This window comes from Neurospora crassa, linkage group VII (assembly GCF_000182925.2).
Source record: "Neurospora crassa OR74A linkage group VII, whole genome shotgun sequence".
Taxonomy (NCBI): domain Eukaryota; kingdom Fungi; phylum Ascomycota; class Sordariomycetes; order Sordariales; family Sordariaceae; genus Neurospora; species Neurospora crassa.
Window position 1 is genome coordinate 3,788,396 of NC_026507.1, and position 24,448 is coordinate 3,812,843.

The 24,448-nt window shown below is 52.3% G+C and overlaps 8 protein-coding genes across 9 annotated transcripts; 5 read left to right on the top strand and 3 right to left on the bottom strand.

The window, feature by feature from the left end:
• Positions 1-1,404: 1,404 nt before the first annotated feature.
• Positions 1,405-4,124, bottom strand: NCU05776. Of its 2 annotated transcripts, XM_011396894.1 has the most exons (4): positions 4,048-4,124; positions 3,006-3,994; positions 2,169-2,946; positions 1,405-2,101 (listed from the first exon to the last, which is right to left on the bottom strand). In XM_011396894.1, the coding sequence occupies exons 2-4, from the start codon at positions 3,639-3,641 to the stop codon at positions 1,830-1,832; spliced, it is 1,686 nt and encodes a 561-aa protein (XP_011395196.1). In that variant the 5' UTR covers positions 3,642-3,994; positions 4,048-4,124; the 3' UTR covers positions 1,405-1,829. The 2 variants fall into 2 exon arrangements, with proteins under 2 accessions (XP_011395196.1, XP_011395195.1); XM_011396893.1 differs by having other exon boundaries at positions 3,006-4,124.
• A 1,603-nt stretch (positions 4,125-5,727) lies between these two features.
• NCU05777 (ubiquitin carboxyl-terminal hydrolase 14) lies at positions 5,728-9,359 on the bottom strand. The gene is made up of 4 exons (XM_954944.2): positions 9,146-9,359; positions 8,959-9,026; positions 6,743-8,871; positions 5,728-6,686 (listed from the first exon to the last, which is right to left on the bottom strand). Exons 1-4 carry the CDS (start codon positions 9,171-9,173, stop codon positions 6,545-6,547), a joined length of 2,367 nt encoding a protein of 788 aa, XP_960037.1. The 5' UTR covers positions 9,174-9,359; the 3' UTR covers positions 5,728-6,544.
• An 852-nt stretch (positions 9,360-10,211) lies between these two features.
• On the top strand, positions 10,212-12,100 carry NCU05778 (iron sulfur cluster assembly protein 1). Its single transcript, XM_954945.3, has 4 exons — positions 10,212-10,583; positions 10,682-10,856; positions 11,314-11,404; positions 11,486-12,100. The coding sequence occupies exons 1-4, from the start codon at positions 10,442-10,444 to the stop codon at positions 11,633-11,635; spliced, it is 558 nt and encodes a 185-aa protein (XP_960038.1). The 5' UTR covers positions 10,212-10,441; the 3' UTR covers positions 11,636-12,100.
• Positions 12,101-12,344: 244 nt separating this feature from the next.
• On the top strand, positions 12,345-13,577 carry NCU05779 (hypothetical protein; the record flags this gene model as incomplete). Its single annotated transcript, XM_954946.2, has 1 exon — positions 12,345-13,577. The coding sequence occupies one exon, from the start codon at positions 12,345-12,347 to the stop codon at positions 13,575-13,577; it is 1,233 nt and encodes a 410-aa protein (XP_960039.2).
• A 1,172-nt stretch (positions 13,578-14,749) lies between these two features.
• On the top strand, positions 14,750-15,872 carry gst-1 (glutathione S-transferase-1). The gene has a single exon (XM_954947.2). The coding sequence runs from the start codon at positions 15,021-15,023 to the stop codon at positions 15,729-15,731; it is 711 nt and encodes a 236-aa protein (XP_960040.1). The 5' UTR covers positions 14,750-15,020; the 3' UTR covers positions 15,732-15,872.
• A 464-nt stretch (positions 15,873-16,336) lies between these two features.
• Positions 16,337-17,766, top strand: NCU05781 (mitotic spindle checkpoint component MAD2). Its single transcript, XM_954948.3, has 4 exons — positions 16,337-16,605; positions 16,678-16,703; positions 16,767-16,980; positions 17,041-17,766. Exons 1-4 carry the CDS (start codon positions 16,510-16,512, stop codon positions 17,437-17,439), a joined length of 735 nt encoding a protein of 244 aa, XP_960041.3. The 5' UTR covers positions 16,337-16,509; the 3' UTR covers positions 17,440-17,766.
• A 685-nt stretch (positions 17,767-18,451) lies between these two features.
• NCU05782 (ATP-dependent RNA helicase dbp-3) lies at positions 18,452-20,875 on the top strand. The gene is made up of 3 exons (XM_954949.2): positions 18,452-20,175; positions 20,236-20,348; positions 20,416-20,875. The coding sequence occupies exons 1-3, from the start codon at positions 18,598-18,600 to the stop codon at positions 20,567-20,569; spliced, it is 1,845 nt and encodes a 614-aa protein (XP_960042.1). The 5' UTR covers positions 18,452-18,597; the 3' UTR covers positions 20,570-20,875.
• Positions 20,580-23,006, bottom strand: NCU05783 (oligosaccharide translocation protein RFT1). Its single transcript, XM_954950.3, has 2 exons — positions 20,935-23,006; positions 20,580-20,804 (listed from the first exon to the last, which is right to left on the bottom strand). The coding sequence occupies exons 1-2, from the start codon at positions 22,893-22,895 to the stop codon at positions 20,723-20,725; spliced, it is 2,043 nt and encodes a 680-aa protein (XP_960043.3). The 5' UTR covers positions 22,896-23,006; the 3' UTR covers positions 20,580-20,722.
• Between the last annotated feature and the right edge of the window lie 1,442 nt (positions 23,007-24,448).

The window sequence follows — 24,448 nt, forward strand, 5'->3', positions numbered from 1 at the left end:
TTCATCCTGAACCTTCGAACTTCCATGGTAGGTTGAGCGAAGTGACACTGCGTTGTTCAGTCCCTTATGGAAATAAATTAAAAAATTTGCTTGATGTGCAACTTTTACTTGGTAGGAGAAAAGCAAAATGGTTTGAGATTGACAGGCCAAGTTTACCTTGATGCTCGATGAGTAGTACCTTGTGGAAGACCCGGGTGGGTTACAGTTTCTCCCGTTATTGTCACAAGTATCTCGGCATGAGCTTTCCGCAGATACCTCTTGAGGAAGGAAGCACCCAAAAGTAAGAACATGATGAACGCGACTACGGGCACTGTAGTTTACAGTGATGGAAGGTACCTACGGTTTCGAGATTGGCAGCGGTTGGCACGCCGTTTCCCACTCTGTCTGTCAAATTACCTCTAATTCTCGGCTTATTCACCACGAAGAACTTCCACTTCCGATGGAAGTGTGAGAAACAAAGATGAAATCACTTACCCTAGGTATGATGCACTACTTACTGGATGTAAGGCCCTGGACCATCCTCTCACTTGCGCCTTTCAAAGGCAGTCATCTCCCTAAGGTACCCGACATTCCTTCGTTTGGTGAGACTTCTACCTACCTAGGTAGGTACTTAGTTTTCATCGTCGTCGTCACTTCCCTCCCTCCAATCCACCCCCCCTCTTCCCCCCGAACCTCCTCTTACCTCTACCTCCAGGTAGTTTGACCTCTTTGGCCTGCCCGTACTTCCTTACTCTCCGGCTACGGACTGCTCTCAACATCGTAACGAACTTACCTCTACCAAGGTTTCATAGAGGTACCTCCACGTACCTATCTGGTAGCAACCAGGTACTGTGGAAACACCACCACCCTTGACATGTTCACGCTGAGTAGTAATCTCCCTTTTTCGCCCGAACTCTCTGGCTTTGGCGCTGGTACCTTGAGGTAGTCATGATTTGATACTATCACAGACACAGCAGAGCCAGGGCGTTCAAATGTTACCGCACTAACAAAAACCACCCTTAAATTCCAACTCGCGATCGTACGCAGATACCCTTGAGACACTGTAGGAGTACCGCGCAACGAGAGGTTAATAAATCTTGAAGCCAGTCGATATAGATTGTCACTTATGCTGGCGTCGTTGGTATGCATGTAACGTTCATGATTTCGTGGTGCTATCGCTTTCTGGCTAGTCCAGAGCGACAGCTTGGTTTTGGTGATGGTCGATCTCTTTTGCTTCGATATTCTTTTTCCAGTCTGGCCTGGTACCGTACACCAATAGTTCATCACTTTGCTATGGTCGAGGTGATTCTGAGAGAAATATGGCAGATCACAAATTGACCTGGAGGTCGTACAAAGGGCTGCGGCAATTGATGAGTATGATCACGGGCTGAACAAGGGAATCCAGGGGCAGAACCAAACAGCTTCAACCATATGCTCATTCACATTGTCATTTCTATATGGGGTATCTATATACCTATTTTTCCAGCTCTACCTCCTCAATCTTTTTCCACGTCTTCCTCCTTCTTCCACGCCGTCTCGCTGGTTTTGTCTAGCCATCTATCTCTGGGCGTCCGTACCCATCTAATGATGGTTTTCAATCCAACAGTTTCTGACACCAACATCCCATTCCGCACCATCTGTTTTCCGTTCACCACTTCCCACTGTACCCTCAAGCACCATAATGATACTCTCCTTAAAGTATATCCAAGTCATTAACATTACCATCTCACTTTCATATCCAAGGATCATATAATCTATCTCTACATGAAATAGTTCATCGCTCTGTTCTTTTTTTTCCTCTTCCACCCTAGTTGAGAGGGCAACGGCAGCCAGCAACATCTGGCCACCTTTCAGTCCTTCTTCCCCAAGGATCCCTCAACCGGTACCGGCTTCTTAATGTCGCCAGGGATCGCCGAGGCGGCACCTGTAGTCATAGTCGCGACATCCTCGCCAACTTGCTCTGTAGGCGGGCCGGCGTAGTTCTTGTGGCCCCAGGTGATATACCACGCCAGAGAAACGGAGGTGAAGCCGACGAAGACGACAGGGGCGTAGTTGACGGTGCCGGCGCTGACGGGGATGTAGGCGGGCATGCAGAAGAGGGGAACTGCGAAGAAGGACCAGGCTGTTTTTTCTCGAATTAGTAACTGCCTAGAGCAACTGGGGTTCAGCAAACGGAGAGGAAAACATACCCAAAGCAACGATGTTGCAGAACCACCCCAACTTGCCCAGCGGGAACTTGGCGCCAATGACATGCTTCCGCTTTTCAATCATCGACACGGCAATCGGCACCGCGTACGAAATGGTCAGGCAAATGACACCAACGCCACTGAAGGCATTGAAAGCCGCCGACGAACCAAAGTAAATGACGCCCAGCAAGATCTGGATAACCATGGACAACATCATGGCGTTCAGGGGCAGATCCAAACCGGTGTGCACCTCCTTCCACCATCTGGCTCCGGGAATGGCACCGTCGCGAGCAAACGCCCAAGTGCAGCGAGAGGCGGCGGTGGTGCAAGCAGTGCCGCAGAGGATACCCAAGACCATCAGGGGAATAAGTAAGCAGATGGCTCCAACCGAGGAACCGACCGCGGACTTGAGGATGGTGGGGACGGGCTGTCCGGAGGGCAAGGCGACCAGCATAGCGATGTCAGGGAGGACGAACATGAGGGGAATCATGAAGACCAGGCCGCCGATAGCGTTGATGACGATGGTGATGACCATGGCCTTGGGCACCTGGGTGGCGGGGCGCTGGACTTCCTCGCACATGGAGATGATCATGCCCGTCGACGAGGTGGCATAGCCGGCGTGCAGGAGACCGACGCAGAAGGCCCAGCCCTTGGGCCAGCCGGAGGTGGGCTCGAAATGGCCGAAGGCGTAAGCGCCGGAGTGGCGACCTTCCTTGGCTACGACGAGGATAGTGACGAGGATGCAAATGAGGCCGACAAAGGTCCAGACAATGGCGAAGGTCTGGTAAACTGAGGTTAGCATTGCGTATCGGTTTCCTGTGGACGACGGCAAGAACTTACATCCAAAAGAGGCAGGATCTTGTTGCCCAGCGCCGAGATGGCGTTACACAGCAAAGTGATGGCCAAGAACACCAGGAAGATCTGGTACGTCTCGGCCTGCCAGATATCGCTGCCATCGTCATTTTGGAAAACATTGACACAAGCGACAAAAAACAAAGCAGTACCAAAGTTCACAGCCAAGGTGATGGTAATGTTGCCAACGACATAGGCCCATCCGCAAATATAGGCTGACACTCTCCGGTACTTGGCGGGCGCAATCATGAAAGTCTGGTAGTAGACACCGCCAGCCGTAGGATAAACCGAAGTGATTTCACCAAGAGAAGCCGCAACGCAGAGAATGATGGCACTGATGATGACCCAGCCCCAGATGACAACGACGGGACCGCCGTTTTGCAGCGGGTAGTACAGGGTGGTGGCCAGACCGTAAGGAATCGAGGCGAGGACGAAGGACATGAAGGCGACGTGCCACGTCGAGCGGGTGCGCGCTAGTTCGGCCTTGTAGCCGAGGGCGTTGAGGAGGTCATCGCCGTCGCTGGCCGAGGCCACCTCACCACCGAGGTCGTGGCTGCGCGGGCGAAGAATGTCGGGCGGCCCGGCGGCATAGCTGCCGCTCGCCTTGGCGGCCGTTGTACTCATGGCACAGAAGAGGAGGAGCTGCAAGGGCGGGACGGGGCAGAATGTGATGCTTCCTGTGACGTCAATGCAGATGTTCGTCGAGGCGGGCTCTGTGCGTCGGTGGCCGGTGTTGCAGGTCGCGGCAGGTGGCACTGAGTCGGACAACACTGGATTCCCGTCAAGCCGAGCGAATGTAGTCTAGGAGAGGACAGTGATGGGTGACAGGTTGTTATCGTTGTCGTTGTCGTTGTCGTTGTCGTTGTCGTCGTCGTCGAATGGCAGTGCGGACTTGTCACCGTCAATGTCTCCCAGAGAGGCTGGATTCGAGTGCCAATGGGTGGATGGGTGGTCCAGTCGTTCGTTGTGAAAGTCGGCTGATGTGAGATGGGATGAGTGATGGGCCAAAAGTGTAATGTATGGTACGTACTATTTCAGGTCAGAAGGAAGTTCAGATGATGGGCCTTCCAAACATTTATTTGCCCGAGCTATCGAGTTCAGTTGGTTGCGGTACGGACGGACGGTGCAGCAGCAGCTTCCATTGGGACCTTGCAGGCCAAGCAAGCAGGCCTGAAGCTACCTCTACTACCCTCGCGTGCGCCCTGCAGCGGGGACCCCTGCTTACAAGCTCTTCAGTTCCCTCTTTCCGTGATGTGCCAATGGAATCTCTGGACCCAAATCTTTTTGCAATCTGTGGGGTATTCCGTTCCTTCTCGCCCCGGCCCATCACCTATTCACATCCGTCTCTTATCCATTCTTTCCCCCCCACTGCTGCTTCACCCTTTTGGTGCAATTATCCCATCGAGCCCACTCCCCCACGAGGTTGCCGTGCAATGGGATGTGACTGCAGTGACCCCTGGTAAGCTTTACGAGAGGAACCGGTTTTGTTTTGGTAAGTAGCGTGAACTGAACCATTTGCCTCTCTTGCCCCCATACTGTACATCCAGGTATGTACACCTGCTAGAGAGACGGAGGGAAACTCTCAGTTAACGATAATGAGAATGGCAATGGCAATGGTAATGCTGTTGTCTAACCAAACTCCATTCTGATTTCTCCCCATGGCCTCCAGTGCCCCAACATTGCCAGTATTGCAAGCACCAGCAATCACTAACATCGCTAGCACCAGGCAACTCACACAGGTGAGATGTACTATTCCGCATGGGGCCTACCTAATAAGAGAGATAACAGGGCTGATTGCCAAGAACGAAAAGCTCCGTCAAATACAACAACTTTGTGCTTACTGCTATTTCCAGTAATTCGTGCGCTCATCCTCAGGATTTGCCTCCATCTTGCGAGTTTCCCGATATTTTCTCTTTCAATATACCTTTTTTTTTTTTTTTTTTTTTTTTTTTTTTTTTTTTTTTTTGTGTGCGGACCACTGTTTGGATATCTGTGAACTCTGAACGGCTTTTCACTTTCACTAGTTATCTGTTGCGGATACTCCAGTCGATCAGTCAGTGTCGGTTGTCCGTCCCTTGTCTTGAAGTTGTCTTGTAACTTGTCTTGATTAGGATTCTTTTGTCTCGGCGCGGAGACCGCCTCTTTTGGTGTGACCGCTGTACATAGTTGAGCCTTTAACTGTCAACGCAGAGCCCCTTGATACACTAGAGTCCATCCACAGGGTCCAAACGACAGGACCGACTTGAAAGAAAAGAAATATCTAGAATCTCATCTGTCTTTTGCGCTTCAACCCCCTGAAATCCGTCCCATGCCGTCTTCCTCCCACCATCCCATCTCTCTTTCTTGCGAATTTACTTGACTCAAATTCCAGTCTTCTACCAAACTTTGAAGTTCCTCCTAGGTACCTACGCAAGGGTAATTTGTCCACGACTCGGGGTCGCGGAGAACTGGAAAACCTCAAGGCCCGACAAGCACCCATAGCCCGGGCCTCCTCCACCTTTTTAGTTCCCAGCCCGCCCGGCCCTTCCCCGAACTTTTTTTTACCCGCTTTTCTATCCACTTTCCATGGAACTTTGCAGAAAGCTTAGTGGAGCCATACAAACCGACCGCGACTACATACACTAGCGCTACCTAGTGAAGTCGATATCCCATGAACACCACGCCATTACAAACGACAATTCTTTTGACATGTGAAAGTCGTTGAGAAAACTAGTGGTGTAGTGAAACGTATAAATGGTGCTGCCTGGAAATGGAAAACTCAACAAAAAGTTTGATGCCCGTTGAGGATTGGGGCTGTGTTGTTTGATCGGGATCGTTCCTTGTATCATTGCCGCCCTCCCGGTTCACCGGATGTGAGTGAAGCGCGTCGAGTCGAGAGTGATAACCAAAGGACACGTTCAATTTGTATCTGCGGCACATGTGATTGGACTCATGGTTTTAATATCGTATCGGGGTGTTCAGTCGATGCTCGACATTGACGTTGTCCTCGACCACCACGCTCTTCTTCGAGTAACCAACAATTTCAGCTGTGCTTAGTTGTGCCTGGCAAGGTAGCGGAAAAGTATTTCGACCTTCTGTGGGTTGGGGGCAGAATGGAGGGGGTTTAAGAAAAAGTTGAAGAACGACGACAGACAATGGAAGTGACAGGAGCCTTGAAATAAGCAAATGAACGAGGTTTTAAAGCACGTGCAACTTGCTTGACGCGTGCTGCGGTTCTTCCCGTTCCCGTCCCGTCCCTCCGTCAATCCGAACCTGTGGTGTACGCACGTCCAATGCAGGGGAGATTAGTTGAACCCTTTGACAAAAAAGGACTTCCGTGAGTGGACAGGGAGGAGTTAAAGAGCCGATACGGCGTGCTATCTTGCGCATGGTAATGGGCCAAGAGTAGACATCATATGCGTTGAATTCGTATCTTCGTTAATGTAGGCATGTACACATCTCTTTGTTCCCGCTCAACTGCGATGTCACTTGTACCAACTCCTCGCCCGTCCCGCTACTGAATAACTGGATGTAAGCCCTGCTATGATTTACACCCGCTTGAAGAAGTAGACATAAGCAGTCTTCTTCATCTCCTCAACATCCACCACCTTGACCACCTTCTCATCGTTGAAAAGGACCCAGGAGGTCTCGTCCTCGCTAAGCTTCTTACGAATGAAAGCAACATAGTGTCTGGTTGTCATGGTCAGCGTGTGATTCGGTGACTGAATACGTGGATGGAAACTTACCCAGCGTGAATACTCGTTCCCTTGTGGCACACAATCGACTGCAACTGGAACTTGGCTGGCAACTCACTACTGCCCGCCTCCTTCTTTGGCCCCTCATTGCCAGCCGGTGCCTCCTCTTCAACAGCGTCCGCACCATCATCATCAGGATGGCTGAATAGCCACTCGATGGCTCTTTCCACATCACCACCGGTCTCATTCAGTGCTTTTACAGCCCTCGGTCCAGACAATCCCATCGACTCAAGCATGGCCAACTTCTCCGGGTCAGCCGCGCCAGCGCCTCCTGAAGCCGCACCACCGCTGCTGGCACTGAGGTCCAAAGGCACATCAATATCGGGGTCATCCATGTGAGCAAACAGCCACTCCATGGCAGCGTTGGCATCCGAGTTGCCTGTGGCATGCAGCGCCTTCTCACCACGGACTCGTGGAAATCCCATGGCCTCGAGCATGGCAAGCGCCTCCGCGTTAGGCACAAATGCAGGAGCGCTGCTCTTGGCCGACTCATCCTCGGGCAGGGCTTCTTCGTCAGGCTGCTGACCCTTGGAAAGGTATTCGTCAAGGTTCAAGGGCTCGTCATCAACAATGACGGGAACATCAATCTTGACGGGGACCCAGTTGACAACAGCCATCTTTCGGGCATTGACAACGAGGACATCGGGGAAGGTCTTGAAGGCTTGACGCTTGGTAAACCCATCCTTGCTTCCGCAGCCCGCACAGGTCAGCTCAACGACCTCGGAGGCAGTCAGGCTGTCAAGACACTGCTTGAGCGTGACAGGCTTGTACTTCGGTTCTTGACCCTCCTCCTCGGGTGGAAGCTTCTCCATGGGCACGTCAATGAAGACGCTGTCCTGCTCATTGCTACTGTAGCGGACCTTCTTGCAGTTGAGGCATTGCAGACGCTGCTCCATGACGAAGCGCATGGGCTGGGTGGGATCACCAAGCTCTACTGGATGCTTGGATCGAGTGATGAGCTTGATCAGATGCTGCAAGAGCTCAAAGGCGTCTTGCTGCCGCATGGTCGAGAACTCCTCGTGGCCACGACCCATGAGGTGCTTGAACATGGAAGGCTGGAGACCCTTCTGGTAAGGGACGTTGGGAGTGTGCTCAGAAGCAAAGACATCGGCGTCTGACTTGGAGTACCGGCCGGAAAGAAGACCATCACCAAGCTTGCGAAGCTGTGTTTCGAGGTCCTCGGCAGGATCTGATACGCTGGGGAGAGGACCAAGCTTGTCGCTATAGTACCGTTGTTGGAAAGAGGGCAAGTCGTAGAGACACTGTAGGATACTGGCAAGGTAGCAGCTGTTTCCGAGGTTCTTGAGGCCAGTCAGGCCAGGGCCAAAAACGGGTGTCAACTCTTTGCCGTCCTCAGTGGTCATGGAAAACTCCCATTTCAGGTTCTGCTCGATCTGCATTTCCGTCAAGCTCTTTTCCGTCTTTTCGCGCTCGGCAAGGATAATGCCCCAGTTGGCCAGGTGGGCGCCCAGGTTGTCATCGATGCGCTCTTCGTCGCAGTTGTAGCAGTATACGTCGGCCGTTCCCTCGGGGGTGATGGAACCAAGCTTGACAGCGACGCCGTGTTTGGTCTCGGTCGCGTGAGCCAAACCGTGAGAGTTTCCGCTGACACCACCGAATTGGGCGCGGCCACAACCAAGGTTTCCGCATTCCAAACACAGCCAAAGGTTTTCGTTCAAGTCGCACTTGGAGCAATGGCCCAGATCCTGAGACTCAATCTTGCGAGGCTCTCCTTGCTGCATTGTCAAGATGTGCTCACAGGTAGTGAGCTCTTGTTCCCAGGCCTTGACCTCCTCCTTGCGTGAGAACGTGTTGGCCTTCATGACGGCCTCGATGACGGGGGCGATGGTGGCATCTTCCTTGTTCAAGTTGTCGATTCCGCAGTCCAAGCACTTGACTGTAAGTGTTGTATCGTAGCGATCGCTTTCGGTCTCGGCCGCGATGGCGAGCTTGGACATCTTGAGAGGCGGCTCATTGCGCTCGATGATCTTGCGGGTTCGGCGAATGTTGAGGACGAGCGGGTGGTTTCGCGAGGTGGCATGGAGCTTTGCGTGATTCCGGTCGCCAGCGCAGCCTCCGTTAAAGCACTTTAAGCAGACATCCAGACCAGCTGGGTCGTCCTATTTACAGCGAGGCGGTTAGTTGCTAGGCTGGACATGGTAGATGGGGCTAGAAGAAGAGAGGAAAGGCCAGGATAGAGTACGGACAATGGAATCGAAGCATTGGGTACAATCCTCGCGGTAGACATTGTCGGTAGGCGACGGCTTCGCGAGGTCTGTTAGAATCGGTGTGTCAGAAATACGTTGTCCAGTCCTGAGTTAGAGGCGCACCACACATGATGGAAGCTGAGCTGAGCTCCAAAGAGCATGCAAACATGGAATAAGCAAGACTTACTTGCGGACCCGATGTGGGGGCACGACATGTTGGGCGGATTCGCGATGATGTATGAATGAAATCAACCAAGCTATGTTGTCTGTATTCTTGGTGTGTAGTTGTGTACAACTAGAAAGTCATCGAATTGTTGGATGAAGTCTACCGCCAAGTGAAGTTGTATTGCAGAGGAAGAGAAGATGGAAGAAGCGTGAAGGAAAATGGAAGCTTGCCGTAGCTGCAGGCAGTGAGCTGAGCTGAGGTATGATGTTGTGGGGTAACTTTAGCTGACGCGGCAGGCACTGGACAGCAACCACTCCCCAATCCCCATGTTCCAGGCAACCGCGCTTCATGGCATTCGCCCTGCCGCCTTCCATTTGTTCGAACCCCGCTGCCGTTTCATGGATTGTGACAGCGGACAGGGATGATGTGCTGCAGTCTGGGGACAATGGAGCAGGGATTGGCGCTTGCTTAGGTATCGGTGGTGGACGATCTGTTATGCATTTCTTAACATTGTGGCACGTTACACAGTGACAATGCAGATACGGTTTGTTAAGAAAGTGTCATTTTCCAGTTTGCAATCAAGAGGCAGAGTTTTGGACGGGAGGTACGTTTGACGGCGACAGAAATGCCCATTCGACGAGGTAAGAAAAGAGAACAAGGACCTGACTAAGTACCATTATAGTGTAGAAGCCCGTGCTTAGCATTTTCATCTGTCGTCGGCTGGAAAAAAAAAGTCCAAGGGAAGCGAGTGATCGTCCAGAATTCCAAGTCAACGACGACCGAATCGCGAGACGTAGGTACATTCGGTGTTCCGTAATCTGATCATCTTATCTCCGCGGCAAGTGGAGCTCAGAACTGTCTTGGCTCTCTTTTGTCCAACCGACCAAGCCGACGTCGGGGATGACGCCCCCCATGTCCGTAGCAGCGCGTCTTGTCACTGGCCTAACAGAAGCCTGGCTGTTTTGGTTGGTGATTGTGCTCCGCTTTTGTTAGGAGAGCTCTGACCAACCCCTCTTTTTCGTATCCCAGTCCCGAGTGCAGCAAGTCGCCCCCTTGGGTCATCATCGACTTTTTGGCGACCAAGTGCCGCAAGCCCGCAAATCCGCAGCCAAATCCGCAAATTCCAGCAACTTTTAATCCCCAAGTCCCGTCCGCCGCCAACCTCTTTATCTCGGCCTCTTTGACTTTTCGCCATCCACTCATCACCAGAACTCGTCTCTTGCATCACCGATACCTATCCTACAGAAACAACAAAACAACCCAAGACAAAACGAAACGAAACAAAACAAAAACATCACAATCAACACATCCGCAACCATGTTTTCCAGATCCGTTCGCGCTGTTTCCGGCCGCGTTCTCGCCAACGCCGTCCGCCCTACCGTCATGCCGGCTGCGCGCCAGATTGCGCCCGCCGTTGCCGTCGTCGCCAAGAGGTCCTACCACGAGAAGGTCCTTGACCGTGAGTATTCCCATCGCGGCCACGCATTCGCGCCCTATTCCACCTTGGATATGGCATATCGGCAAACATGTACAGATGCTAACATGTCTCAATATCAGACTACTCGCGCCCTCGCAACGTCGGTACCCTCGACAAGAAGGACAAGTCGGTCGGCGAAGGTCTCGTCGGCGCCCCCGCCTGCGGTGATGTCATGCGCCTTCACATCAAGGTCGACCCCGAGACTGGAGTCATCAGCGACGTCAAGTTCAAGACCTTCGGCTGCGGCTCTGCCATGTGAGTATTGTCTCTTTCGTCACTGATAGACACGGATGCCTCGGGAAGCCATGGGGGCCAAGAAAAAGTGACCGAAGCCACGGGCGATACGAAATTGATACCACACAACGATCAAATGAAACGCGAGCGACGACAAACTAGTTTCATCGACGTATAGTTGCAACTACAACACCTCGGTTCAGCATAAGCAGGGAGGATGAGCAGAGAAATGCGACACCTGAAAGTTGAAACCTCCAGGCCGTTACACCCCAGGTTTCAGTGCTGCTTGGGTGTGCGCGCGAATAAGCGATAACCTCCCCATGCCTTTCCAACGCCTTCGACAAACGGAGAACGATATCGAGAACTACTCGGATTCACTACCTACGATTCCTAAAAAACGACGATAGCTTGATCATTGGCTTCCCAAGGCTTTAGTGTTACCATAACGTTCTGAGCTCAGCTTACTAACTCCCTTCAGTGCCTCTTCCAGCTACGTCACCGAGCTCGTCCGCGGTATGACCCTCGAGCAAGCCTCCAAGGTTAAGAACACCGAGATTGCCAAGGAACTCGTAAGTCTAGACCTGTTCTCCGTACCATGCTCCTATGCCTCTCGTGCACTATGAACTAACCGTGTTACCCAACACCCACAGTGCCTCCCCCCTGTCAAGTTGCACTGCAGCATGCTTGCTGAGGATGCCATCAAGGCCGCCATCAAGGACTACCGCACCAAGAACCCCCACGCCATGCCCACCAACCTCGCTGGCACCGGCGCCAAGTTCGAGACTGCCCAGGCCGCCTAAACCGGTCATCTACTGATTAGCCAGCCAGCTTGGGAGGATCTTAATGGGGCTTGTATGTTGGAGAAAGCTAAAAGTGGATTTTGCACAAAGAGCCGCAAACCTTGAAAAGGTCGGCCATGCATGCGTCGTGGGGTTTGTTGTCTCTTGTTTCTCATGGCGGGGGTTCTTGAAGGGATTATCATATCATCCATTAGCGGAGTCTTTCGGAGTTTTGGATTGATTTGGTGGGTAGTTCTTCTTTCTTGTTGTCGTTGTTGTTGTTTGTCCAACACCACAACCACTTTTTTGGGCTGGGTTGTTGCTGGCTGCGTTGTTATAACAGAAAAGCAAGCTCATTCTCCTTTCTAAACCTTTTATCCTGTTATGCCGCAACCTCATTGTCCCCATTTGTATGTTTATTACGATGACTTATGCGAATGGTATAATGTCAACATATAATGCACCCATACGACTGATTATCATGTGCTTGAAACAGTTGTAGTCATTGTTTCCTTTTAGTTTGATCGAAGCTTCCATCGGCTATTAGCTCACCCAGTTCATCGTTCCTTAACGATATAAGGCACTTCTCAACCACATTCGACAGCCTGCCTCTTCTCTCCCCGGTCCTTCTTCAGCACAGATCACTTTACAACTCCGATAATTCACACTAACCTTTACAACTCCGATAATTCACATCAACCAGCACGTACCCGCCCTTCCCACAAAAGCCATGGAAACGGACCCCGAATCCGACCTCTCCGCCCTTGGCTCTCAGCTCTCAAGCGACGTGGCAGACAACCAGCTCGACATTGAGTCCACCCTTCGCTCGTCCCAGTCCAAAATCAAAGAGCTGAGAAGAGAGCTCAACGCGGTCGACATTGTCATCGACAAGTTATTTGCGAGCTATACTGCCCTAACTAAGGCGTGGTCTAAAGTTGATCAGAAGGCGGGTTTGAGGAGGGAGCGAGAGTCGAGGGAAGGGAACGATAACGGGGAGGATGGGGAAGAAGGTAGAGATGAAAAGGAGGACGATGACGACAAAAAACGGAAACGAAAAGATTCCAGTGAAACAGAAGAACCTACTGCGACTACAAAAAGTAGAAGAAGAAGTTCGAACAGTTCTTCTCCTCCCATAGACGTGTCGGAAGCTACACTCGATGCAGTGGCGAGGATCCTGCCGCTGCCGCTACCGCAGTTGGAAGAAGACAGTGGAAAGAGTGTGGAGGAAGGGGATATGACTGAAGCTGCCACTGGAGGTGTGGGAGGAGGAGGAGGAGGAGGAGGAGGAGGAGGCAGCAGTACAAGTCATCAACAGCAACAGCAAGGAATTAGAAAGAAAATCAACTTGGGTAAGAGAGAGGTGAAGAGGGTTAGGACTGTTAGTCCTGAATCTGGATCTGGATCTGGATCTGGACCTGGATCGGTGATGAAGAGCATTGAGGGGGATGAGGTTGATGGGAGTCACGAGAGGGATAGTCCAACTCTGGAAAGCGAGGGGGAATATGGACAAGAAGAATTGCCCGACAATGGGGGAGAAGTCAACTTTCGAAAGGACTTGCAAGTCAATGTTGTATTTCTGGAGCAGCAGTTCGAGAGATATGAGGAGGACATAAACAAAGGGTTGGAGCTGTATAAGAGCGATATGAACAGGAGGGTCGAAAGGTTGGAAAACGACATGAACGAGAGGGTCGAGAAGCTGGAGAGGAAAGTACACAAGAGCTTCGAGAAGTTGGAGAATTGGATGAGTTGGAACGAATGGGTCGGGGAGACGATCACTTATGGGGGAGATGATGCAGATGATGAAGATGAAGAGGAGGAGGACAGTGAGGAGGACGATGAAGATACTGACGAGCACGAAGACGACGATGACGATGACGATAACGATGATAATGACGACAACTACAACGGAAACCTACCTTCGCCGCCAGACGATCACCCCCTGACAAATTCGGCTAACCATTGATCTGGAGATGACCCTGGTGATGGGTTACGTCCCGGATTGACATTGCAGATGACTCTTATCAACAGTAATGAGGTTGAAGGGGGAAGAGACGAGAAGCATGAGCATGATATCAAGACAGAGCTACCTGAGGATAATAGTAATAATGATGTGGTGAATGAAGAGGCCGTCCGTTAAAGGAGACGAAGTCAAGCAGAGTAGCTCTGAAGTCAAGGTAGAGGCCGGAGGGGACCGTTTCCGCAAGAAATTGCCGAGACTGATTCTTCTAATGATGAAGGTATGAAAAGCGATCAGCACGAGGGCAATTCATAGAGTAACGGAGTTCTGTTGGGAAACTGGCAGCAGTTGGTTTATATGGACGGATGCCTCCAAGCCCCCCACATAGATTAGATCCAAGTAAAGGAAGACGTCGCAGAAAACATCAATGACCGTGTACACCACAGCAGACATGAGGAATATGTTTCTTTTTTACGAATGGACTTTCGATATGGTACAGGGAAGAGCACATGTGTTACCTGACAAATAGATTTCCATTTAGCTCTTGGGCGTTATAATCACAAAGTGTCTTGGGATACCATGGAGTGTGCACCTACACTACGTGTGTAGAGGGGCAGTAGTTCACAAACCAGGAATCCGATCTGCAGGCTCAGCAGGCAAGCAAGTGCGGGATGTCAAGGTTGGAATACCCGACGGAATTCGGATCAGAAAGAAAAAGAAAGGAAACATATGGAATGCAGCCAAAAATGTAGAGACCAATGCCATTTAATGTCTTGTGTGACATCGCTCGGTGGCTTGTTAGTCGGCACTTGGCAACAAAAGGTTGGAGGTTACGAGATGACAACATCCTAGAAGACTTTGGAATATGTTTAGTGAACATCAAGGTCTGATGACCACGTGTCGTTCTGTGAGATTCTAATGAATCGAAAAGTGTCCGACGTCTCAATAGCCCATTGTACGAGGTTGTCGTCGGTTCAAAACGCCGAAGTATGTAACAATCGGCGTCTGTGATGTCCCGAACACCGCGTTAAAACGCCCCAGCTAGGGGGGGCGGCGTTACCATTTCTCCACAATCTTTGACGCTATAACGGCCCAAAGCTTATTTCCACCTTCAACATTTGTCAGCTGCTAGCGAAAGGAGGCTCCATAGCCCGTTATGTAAGCTTATACGCTGCGTGGGGGGTACAAGCTGGGAGTACACCATGTACCTCCTATCACCGAGTCGGTGTTTCCAGGGGCAGTTTCGAGTGCTGCAGAAGCTACCTCGGTATGGTTATGCAGAGAGGACAGGTATCGAGATGCATCCAGTACCTCAAACACCGAAACTCATCGGGTATAAAGTCCAAAGACCATCCTCGTTGTGCACTGCTTGATTTGTTTCCGTAGACATCTTCCACTCATCTTCATCTCAAAGCATCAATACAGACACATACCATCACATTCATCACAATGGCGGACTCTTCCTCTCTCAAGCCCATCAAGGTCTACGGCCACACCGGCCCCAACCCGCCCAAGGTGATCATGGTCCTTGCCGAGCTCGGCATTCCCTATGACCTGGACAACATCCAAATCTCCCAGGCCAAGAGCCCCGAGTTCGTCAAGAACGTCAACCCCAACGGCCGCCTGCCCGCCATCCAGGACCCCAACACGGACCTCACCCTCTGGGAGTCCGGTGCGATCCTCGAGTACCTGACCGAGAAGTACGACAAGGAGCTCAAGCTCAGCTTCACCCCCGGCACCAACGACTTCTACCTCGCCCGCCAGTGGCTCTACTTCCAGACCACGGGCCAGGGCCCCTACTACGGCCAGGTCGCGTGGTTCAAGAGATACCACCCGGAGCCGGTGCCCAGCGCCGTTGAGAGATATGTCAAGGAGCTGAACCGCGTGTCGAGCGTGATGGAGGACCACTTGCAGACGCAGAAGGAGAAGTACGGCACCGAGGAGCCGTGGTTTGTGGGCAACAAGTTCAGCTACGTCGACATTGCGTTTGCGCCGTGGCAGCACATTGTCGGCGTGATGCTGACCAAGGAGGAGTATGATGAGGACAAGTACCCATTGATCCACGCCTGGTTGGAGAGGTTGAGGGCGAGAAAGCCCATCAAGGACGCTTTGGATAACATGATTCCTGCTGGTGGCCCTCCTCCTAAGCAGAACGAGTAAGGAAGGGCTTGTACCTACTCGACGAAGTAGCTAGAGAGGATAATGTATTTTTACAAGTGTGTCTGAGCGAAACTTGCTGGATAGTATAATCTAGACTGTTGGGTCAAGGTGGAATGAATCTTTTTAACATCGAGTAACTGTCGGATCTGTGATGCTTGGGTTCGCAGAACTACCTCTAAAATTGGATGACTTTCTTGTTCTGTTATGGTCAGCTGTAGTGGGGTCAAGCTGCATGCATGAGATCTTGTACAACCCAGCTGCGCTCTGGGATCTTGTCGCAGTCTACACGATACTTCAAGTAAGCAAGACTTTATGATACAAAAGCTAAAGTATTCGACTAAGTGACTTGAAACCACAATATGAATAGCTGATGAAAAGAGAGGTGGTGATGTTGCAACTTTGGTGTTGATGACAACATTCTACACCAACACCCCACCAAGACAGGTACCTACCTAGCTGAGCTAGCCTACTGTAAGTTGCCTGCCGGGACCCTCTTGTAGCGGTACATCGGAAGCTTGGGCCTTGGCACTGCCCCTCCAAAGTCCACGCCAAGCCCACTGTTTGGATTCTGGAGCTCCCTGACAACGGGCAAACGCCCCAAAGTAAACAAATCCCACCAGCCATTCCCGGTCCATCTTCCTGTCATCACCAACTCCAGATTTCAATTGCCAATCAACCCGTCAATCTTCGACACAGTCACGGCCGCCCTAACTGTCCGAACCAATTATTCCTCATCCTCCATCCACATACCAACTAGATAGACCAAGCAAGCGTCGCAATGTCTTCCAAGGCCCCCGAAAAGGAAAAAGACAAGGACAAGTCCAAGGTGCACCGGCTGTCGCTCAAGGGAAGCGCAAAGCTTGTTGCCGAGTTTGTAAGTTCTGCGCAGCTCCCTGAATCGTCTGTCGATGCGATTGCATAACTAACAATAGCCCAATCATGACAGTTTCAATACTCCATTCATACCATTCTGTATGCCAATCATGCCGTTCCCGTTCGACCTCCAAGCGCTGTCGACTAACCCGTCGCATCCAGTTTCCAACGAGGCGTCTACCCGGCCGAAGACTTCACCACCGTCAAGAAGTATGGCCTGAACATGCTCGTCTCCGCCGACGACCAAGTCCGCGCATACATCAAGAGGATCATGTCCCAGCTCCACAAGTGGATGGTGGGCAGCAAGATCTCCAAGCTGGTCATTGTCATTACCGACAAGGACACGGGCGAGCACGTTGAGAGGTGGCAGTTTGACGTCAGTAATTTCCTCGTCCCCCTCTTATAAACCGACTCCAAGCTAATCCGTGGTCTATAGGTCCAAATATTCTCCAAAGCCGCCCAATCCAAGACCAAATCCCAACCCGCTTCCGCTACCACCGACGACAACCAAAATCAATCTCCTAACGAAAACGCAGCCGCCTCCACCGCCGCCTCAACTCCCACACCTCCACTCGACAAGACCGAAGCCGAGATCCAAGCCGAGATCGCCGCCATCTTCCGCCAGATCACCGCCTCCGTCACCTTCCTGCCCCAGCTCAGTGGCGACTGCACCTTCAACGTGCTGGTCTACGCCGACGCCGACAGCGACGTGCCAGTCGAGTGGGGCGACAGCGACGCCAAGGAGATTGTCAACGGCGAGCGCGTACAGCTAAGGGGGTTTAGCACGACAAACCATCGGGTCGACACGTTGGTTAGTTATCGCCTGGCGGATTAAAACGAGTTTGACTAGCTGAGTAGGGACCGTAACGAATAATGTGTATTTTGGCGTTTTGAACTTGGGGTGGGATATGGATGGATGGGTAGGTATTTGCACATATGGCTTTTACATATGGATTGGCATTTTGCTGGCATGGGAGTTTTTGCGGAAAGGCGTTGGAGGGAAGCCGGGTACGATATCAGGGATTAATTTACTGCTGTTCACTTCATTTTTTACAACCCCCTCTGGTGTCTATCGAGGGTTCTTGAATGTCTTGAGATGTTGTACACCACGTCATCATACTCTAGGTACATACGATCAAGCTATCATAATGGTAAGATCAGCGTTAGTCTATTCCACATTATCTCTACCATTACTCATTATAAAAGTAATTACCTATATATTCTTAGTGAGGTCCGCTGGTCCTGAAACTCGTTTTTCGACACCAAACTAGTCTTGTTTTCTAGAGCTGGGCAACAGCAGCAAGGACGAGAGGGTTTGCATTTCTGTTTCGCAATGGGATGGGATGGGCTTGGGATGAGCGGTAAAAACACTGATACCTGGATCTGGACCTGATCTATAGGGAAAGGGTTCGAGCAGTGCGGAGGGCATCTCGAAATGAGTGCCTTGGTGCTTAACGTAGAGGTATCTTGGAGCTCAAGCATACTCTCTTTCAACCCTAACCCCCTGTATCGCGAGGTAATTACGACTCGGGGCTGACATCAAACCATGAAATTACCAAGACCCACTTTGAATCTTCAATACACTACCAGCACGCAACGCCCAGAGGAACCCAGACCGATTAGAATTCCCAAACTCAATGCACATAAGCAAGCATGGCGGTATCTCATATTCTTGGAAAACCAGGAGAAAGAAACAATGCTTCTTGCATCATGTCCTGCTGTTCCTGAATCTCTCACAAGGGACCCCGATGGAAAAAGTGGACCCGCGGGGATCAGACAGGGCCGGGGTCAGTGACAGGGCTTATCGATAAGGAAATTTTCCCAGCCGGCGCAGGTCTGGCGATAACAGAGCGGCACCCTTTTGGCCTCCTTCGCGACCCTTCCCTTCCCTTGAACCCTTCTCTCTTTAGCGAGTGTTGTGTTTCCGACAGTCGCCCATCCATCACCTTTCGCCAATCGCTTTCTGTGCGAGTGCGATCTCAATTCTACCACCATGTCTTCCACCAAGAAGCACTCCCGGAGCGAGGGCGAGGAGAAGGATGCCCGTCTCGCCAAGAAGGTCAAGACCGACGAGACCCCCGTCGACGGCGAGGTGAAGAAGGAGAGGAAGAAGGACAAGAAGGAAAAGAAAGACAAGAAGGAGAAGAAGGATAAGAAGTCCAAGAAGGAAAAGAAGGACCAGGACGAATCACCAGCCACCGAGTCCACCGAGGATGTCTCCATGCCCGATGCCGCCGCCGAGCCCGTAGCCGACAAGAAGGAAAAGAAGGAAAAGAAGGACAAGAAGGAGAAAAAGGATAAGAAGGAGAAGAAGGCCAAGAAGTCTGACGAGTCCACGACCGAGGAGTCAACCAGCGCTTCCAAGGCCACCACCAACGGCACCACCACTCCCGCCGCCTCTACCAACGGCGCCTACACCTACAAGCAGGCCGATGCCCTCAGCGCTCTCCCCGAGTCCGAGATCGAGACCTTCCTTAAGGAGAAGGAGATTGTCATCAAGGATCCTTCCTCCAGCAACCTCCGCCCCATCATGAACTTCTCCCAGCTCCCTCAGTCCAACCTCATCTCCAAGAACCCCTTCGCAGCCTACACGAACCCGACCCCCATCCAGTCCGCTTCCTGGCCCTTCTCGCTCTCCGGCCGCGATGTCATTGGTATCGCCGAGACCGGTTCCGGCAAGACCATGGCCTTCTCCCTGCCCTGCGTCGAGTCGCTGGCCTCGCGCCCCAAGCCCAAGTTCAACAGCCGCGACCGCACCGCCCACCCCCGCGCCGTCATCGTCTCGCCCACCCGCGAACTCGCCATGCAGACCCACGCCGCCCTTTCCGGCCTCGCCTCCCTGGTCGGTCTGTCGGCCGTGTGCATCTTTGGTGGCTCCGACAAGAACGAGCAGCGCAACCTCCTCTACAAGAACAACGGTGTCGACATCATCACCGCCACCCCCGGCCGTCTCAAGGATTTCTTGTCCGAGGGCTCCATCTCGCTGGCCAACGTCAGCTTCGCCGTGCTCGACGAGGCCGACCGCATGCTCGACCGCGGTTTCTCCGAGGACATCAAGCTCATCCTGAGCGGCTGCCCGCCCAAGGAGCAGCGCCAGACGCTCATGTTCACGGCCACTTGGCCCCTGGACATCCAGAAGCTCGCCGAGAGCTACATGATCAACCCCGCCCAGGTCACCATCGGCCACAGGACACGTGCCGGTGGCGATGGTGAGGGTAACGGAAACATCGAGCTGCAGGCCAACAGCCGTATCGAGCAGAAGGTTGAGGTTGTCGACCCCCGCGGCAAGGAGTTCAGGTTGTACGAGCTCCTTAAGGAGGCTCAGAAGGGCAGCCAGAAGGACGACAGGATATTGGTTTTCTGCCTGTACAAGAAGGAGGCCGTTCGCGTTGAGCAGTTCCTTTCTCGCAAGGGCATCAAGGTGGCTAGCATTCACGGTGACTTGAGGCAGGATCAGCGCACGCGCAGTTTGGAGGCGTTCAAGTCTGGTACTACCACCGTCTTGGTCGCTACTGATGTTGCTGCCCGTGGTCTGGATATCCCCGAGGTCAAGCTCGTCATCAACGTTACTGTGAGTTCAACCGCACACATCTTACTTATCGTCAATGGCCAAGTGCTAACAGATTCCCAGTTCCCCTTGACCATCGAGGACTACGTCCACCGTATCGGTCGTACTGGCCGTGCCGGTAAGCTGGGCAAGGCCATTACTCTCTTTACCGAGCACGACAAGGCCCACTCCGGATCGTGAGTTTCTATTCTTTCTTTCTGCCTCTAATATTTCCCCATGCTAACCACAAGTTTTCTTTTCCAGCCTCGTCAACATTCTCAGAGCCGCAAAGCAGCCCGTGCCCGAGGAGCTCCTCAAGTTCGGCACCACCGTTAAGAAGAAGGCCCACGACGCTTATGGCTCTTTCTACAAGGACATTGACCCGAACAAGAAGGCGACCAAGATCACGTTCGATTAAAGGAGAGAGGATGAAGATGATGTAGATACCACCACCATGCCACATGTTGTGTAAACATTGGAGCCATTTCAGTTATTCTTTCGGGACAAAAATTTCATTGGGCGTCTTTTTTTTTCGATCTCTGTCCGGTCTATCTCATGATCTAGTGTTTTCTCAGGACTTTTGTTGTTGTTGTTGTCTCTTACCCTGAAGGGCGCGATACCCGCTCAACAAGAAGTCTCTTTCGGCGATGGCCCTGTCGTTTGTCGTCGTGTTAGCTTTCTATATATATCCAAAATAGATGAATGACAAATGATCGAATCGAACTAACGGATGTGAACTTTCACGAAACTAAAAGGAAACGGAAAAGAAAAGGGAATACTCACACAGCAACAACAAAAGGCACCGCCACCCCTGCAATCTTGAACAACTCCCAAACCGCCTCTTTGGCACCCATCACCACCTCCTCTTGACTGGCTCCCACAACCCGTCCAACAACACTCCTAGCCACAACCGCAGCCGCCACCGCTCCCGGCTTAGGCAAGACGTCCAACACGCCGAACCTGACTTTTTCTTTTTCTTTTTCTTTCTCATCCTCTTCCCCGTCCTTCTTCCCCCCTTTCTCTCCCACCTTCCCATCCCCAGTCCCACTTCTTTCAGCAAACCACCGCCCAACAAACCCCCAACACCACACAATCCGACACGCCATATTCACCGCATTCGCCACCACCAGGCCCCTCGCGCCCATCCCCCACACCTTGAGCGTCAAGTACCCCGTGCCCGCAAAGACAAGACTGAAGAACGTCATGAACAGCGATTGTCGATGGACTTGTGCTTCGGACGCCACGGACGAGACAAACGCTTCGAGGATTCCGTTGAGCGCGAGCAGGGGGATGTAGTACATGTAGAGGGAGAGGGTGGCGGGGGCGCTGTCGACTGGGACTGTGGTGGTGGAACCGGAAGAGGAAGAGGAAGAGGAGGGACCGGAAGTCCAGCGGCGGCCGGCGATGAGGGTCAAAAGGGGGGAAGAGGCGGGGGGGCCAAAGACGAGCAGGGGGAGGGAGAGGAGAAGGTAGGATTTTAGGAGGGTGGTGAGTGAGGAAGAGGCTTGGTGGAGGGCTGTTGATGAGGGTTTGGAGGAGGGTTTGGAGGAGGGAGAGGAGGGTTTTGAGGAGGGAGAGGTGGAAGAATCAGCCAGTAACCGACTAAAGTAACTCCTACTGCTTTCTTCCACGGGCTGGAATACCAATCTGGCTAACAACCCACCATAATTATTCGCCAAAGCGTAAACCCCCTGTGCCGTGGGCGTAGACAAGATGCTAACGAGAAAAGTGTCGCCTTGAGTGAGGATGTGCTTGACGACGCTTTGGGCCATCATGCTGGAGGCTAGGTCGAGAGTAGGGCGGTAGAAGTATCCTAGGACGAACAAGTCCTGTTTCTTTCCTCCCTCCGCCTCTCCGTTCCCCTTGCCATCCTCCCGCTGCTGCTGCTGCTGCTGCTGCTGCTGCTGCTGCTGCTGCTTCTTCTCACCTCCAGACAATAACAACAACCGCCTCGGCCACAGCGAGAACCCTTCCCTGCCCGAAAGTTTCCACCCCTTCCACAAATAAACCGCCAACAACCCCACCGCGTAGACGCACTGCCCAACGGCAAACGGCAACGTCCCCATCTCCCGTCCCGTTCGCGCCCCCCAGACCGCTATCCCCAAGGTGACGGCGCACCGCAAAAAGGTAGCGACGCTTTCGGCTGCGGCGCGCACGCCGAACTGGAAGCGGATCTGCATCACGGCGAAGCAGGGCTCCGATAGCAACTCTAAAATGGCGGCCAGACCGTACAGATACAGACTGGGTACCAGATAAGGAGTGGATTGGAGGGTGGAAAGAGAGAGAGAGGAGAGGTAGAGACGGCCGAAGAGGAAGGCAAGGGGTAGGGAGAGGAGGAGGGAGAGGTGGGAGAGGTTGATTACTGCTTGTGTGGCAGCTGCTGTATCTTTTTCGGCTCCATCTTTCCCATCTTTGGCGGTTTCGGAAGGGGTAGAGGTAGAAGAGGATAGAAGAGAGGCGGATAGAGTGGTGGTGTCTTGGCGCTGGATGGCTACCCTGAGGGATTCGCGAGCGAAGAAGATGACGGAGAGGTAGTATACTTCTAGCTGGGTGGAGACGCCTAGCAAAGAGGCGGTTAGGAAGCGTAGTAGGATTTGGTTGGCGATGAAGGTCAGGGCGCGGGAAAGGATTTGCAGGAGGATGAGGAGGGAGGCGCCGCGAAGGGCACGCGTGGTGGTGGTGGTTGTTGTTGTCGGTGGTGGTGGTGGTGACGTTTGTCCGGGTGGTTCTTTGAGGTCGGCCATGTTGCCGATCGGGTGTTGTAGAAATTGTTTATGAGTGAGAGGTTGAAGAGCCTCAAGTCCGGGGCATCACGAAGCTGAAACTGCAAGAGATCCCATGGACAACAAAATCCCCAAATCTGGCTTCAGTTTGAGGAAATGACGATTTGACAGCTTCCACTTGTGGTTGTCCAAGAGACTCCACCGACCCGTCCCGCCCGCCACGTGGCAGCCCTGCATCGCTGTGGAGTGTTCGCTGAACCCACTGTAATCGGAGAGATTAGAGGCAATTTCCAGGGGTTGGTGGTCCCCTATTTCTGCCTGTTCATCACCCTTTTCCCCGTCCGCCCGTTCCATGTCATGGAAATAGGAGATAATCATTTTGAGAGAGACCTGAGCCTCACTGGTGCATCGGGCAATGGCCGTAAGGGATGGCTCTTCTCTAACGGCTGTCAGGCATGTCCAGCAGTGCGACTTCAAGACTTGGGATCTGGTCAGGTTTCGAGGGGGTGGTCGGAACTACCTTATCGGGCCTCGGGGCAAGAGCCCAGCTGCTGGCGGGATCACAGGAGACCGGCTCCATCACATGGAAGCCAAGGCAAAAAGGGATCCAAGTCTACCTACCCTCCCGCTGGGTATAAGCCCAATCCATTAACTGAGGCAGCCTCTATATTCAACACACAGTACATGGAAGCAGCCCGGGGTTGAGGCGAACAATGGAAATGGAATCCCCGAATCAAATCCCGATCTCCCTACATCGAGATCGAGCCAACGAATTTCCAAATTCTACTCGTCTCTGTAGAGGTGACCGTGGTTGAGTCACTTGGCTATCTCATTGTAGGGCATAGTTGTACAACAACCATACTCACATCCCGTGGATATCCATCTCCCTCAACACATTCGATACATACCGAGACTATGACTCGGCTCAACGGCCCAAACAAACTGAAGTAGCATTCGAAATCGCGATGATGCTTTTCCGATGCCCAACCCTGGACATTCCTTGTCACCATGATTCCAGATGAAAGCCACGCCATACATCAAACTGACCTCAGCCTAGGCAGCCTGTGGCACAGCCCTGCTTGCTTGCCTGGTCTAGCCGGGCCGCAAAGGATGGGTTGGGTATCATTTCTGGTTCACATCTCGGGTCACCTTCTCTTTCAACGTATCTGTCAATGATTTACCTGGTTACCCGATCAACCGATTCAAGCCAGGCCATGAATCACATCTTCATTCAGTCTTACCGCGGCACTGCTTCTAAAGTCAGGTACCAGAAAACGAGGCTTGGCTAGGTAGGTAGTCTTAGAAGAAGCCTAGGCCGACAGACATACACTACATATTTCCACATTTCCACATGGACATACACTACTACTATATCGATGTCTTACTATCCCGGTACATCTTTAGGCTGCAATCTCCACCAATCACCTGGTTCAAGGCCTCTGGTTTTTTAGCGTGGCAGATATCGCCTTCACAGCGATTCAAAACCCAGTATTCTGGTTTGCCAGCAGTTTGTTACAAGCCGAAGCCGAAGCCCGACAATGGCCATCGTGAAACAGAATGAAAATCATATGAAC

Bases quoted from the DNA above. Each gene is read 5' to 3' on its own strand.
- NCU05777 (XM_954944.2), bottom strand. From the start codon at position 9,173: ATGTCGTGCCCCCACATCGGGTCCGCAA. The intron at 8,872-8,958 runs GTCCGTACTCTA...CGCTGTAAATAG, and splicing joins CCCAATGCTTCGATTCCATT to GACGACCCAGCTGGTCTGGA. The intron at 6,687-6,742 runs GTAAGTTTCCAT...CATGACAACCAG, and splicing joins GGAACGAGTATTCACGCTGG to ACACTATGTTGCTTTCATTC.
- NCU05778 (XM_954945.3), top strand. From the start codon at position 10,442: ATGTTTTCCAGATCCGTTCGCGCTGTTTCCGGCCGCGTTCTCGCCAAC. The intron at 10,584-10,681 runs GTGAGTATTCCC...TCTCAATATCAG, and splicing joins CCACGAGAAGGTCCTTGACC to ACTACTCGCGCCCTCGCAAC. The intron at 10,857-11,313 runs GTGAGTATTGTC...AACTCCCTTCAG, and splicing joins TTCGGCTGCGGCTCTGCCAT to TGCCTCTTCCAGCTACGTCA.
- NCU05782 (XM_954949.2), top strand. From the start codon at position 18,598: ATGTCTTCCACCAAGAAGCACTCCCGGAGCGAGGGCGAGGAGAAGGAT. The intron at 20,176-20,235 runs GTGAGTTCAACC...ACAGATTCCCAG, and splicing joins AGCTCGTCATCAACGTTACT to TTCCCCTTGACCATCGAGGA. The intron at 20,349-20,415 runs GTGAGTTTCTAT...TTTCTTTTCCAG, and splicing joins GACAAGGCCCACTCCGGATC to CCTCGTCAACATTCTCAGAG.
- NCU05781 (XM_954948.3), top strand. From the start codon at position 16,510: ATGTCTTCCAAGGCCCCCGAAAAGGAAAAAGACAAGGACAAGTCCAAG. The intron at 16,606-16,677 runs GTAAGTTCTGCG...CAATCATGACAG, and splicing joins CAAAGCTTGTTGCCGAGTTT to TTTCAATACTCCATTCATAC. The intron at 16,704-16,766 runs GTATGCCAATCA...CGTCGCATCCAG, and splicing joins TACTCCATTCATACCATTCT to TTTCCAACGAGGCGTCTACC.
- NCU05783 (XM_954950.3), bottom strand. From the start codon at position 22,895: ATGGCCGACCTCAAAGAACCACCCGGACAAACGTCACCACCACCACCA. The intron at 20,805-20,934 runs GTGAGTATTCCC...GACAAACGACAG, and splicing joins GTGCCTTTTGTTGTTGCTGT to GGCCATCGCCGAAAGAGACT.
- NCU05776 (XM_011396894.1), bottom strand. From the start codon at position 3,641: ATGAGTACAACGGCCGCCAAGGCGAGCGGCAGCTATGCCGCCGGGCCG. The intron at 2,947-3,005 runs GTAAGTTCTTGC...TCAGTTTACCAG, and splicing joins AGATCCTGCCTCTTTTGGAT to ACCTTCGCCATTGTCTGGAC. The intron at 2,102-2,168 runs GTATGTTTTCCT...GAGAAAAAACAG, and splicing joins CTGCAACATCGTTGCTTTGG to CCTGGTCCTTCTTCGCAGTT.
- gst-1 (XM_954947.2), top strand. From the start codon at position 15,021: ATGGCGGACTCTTCCTCTCTCAAGCCCATCAAGGTCTACGGCCACACC.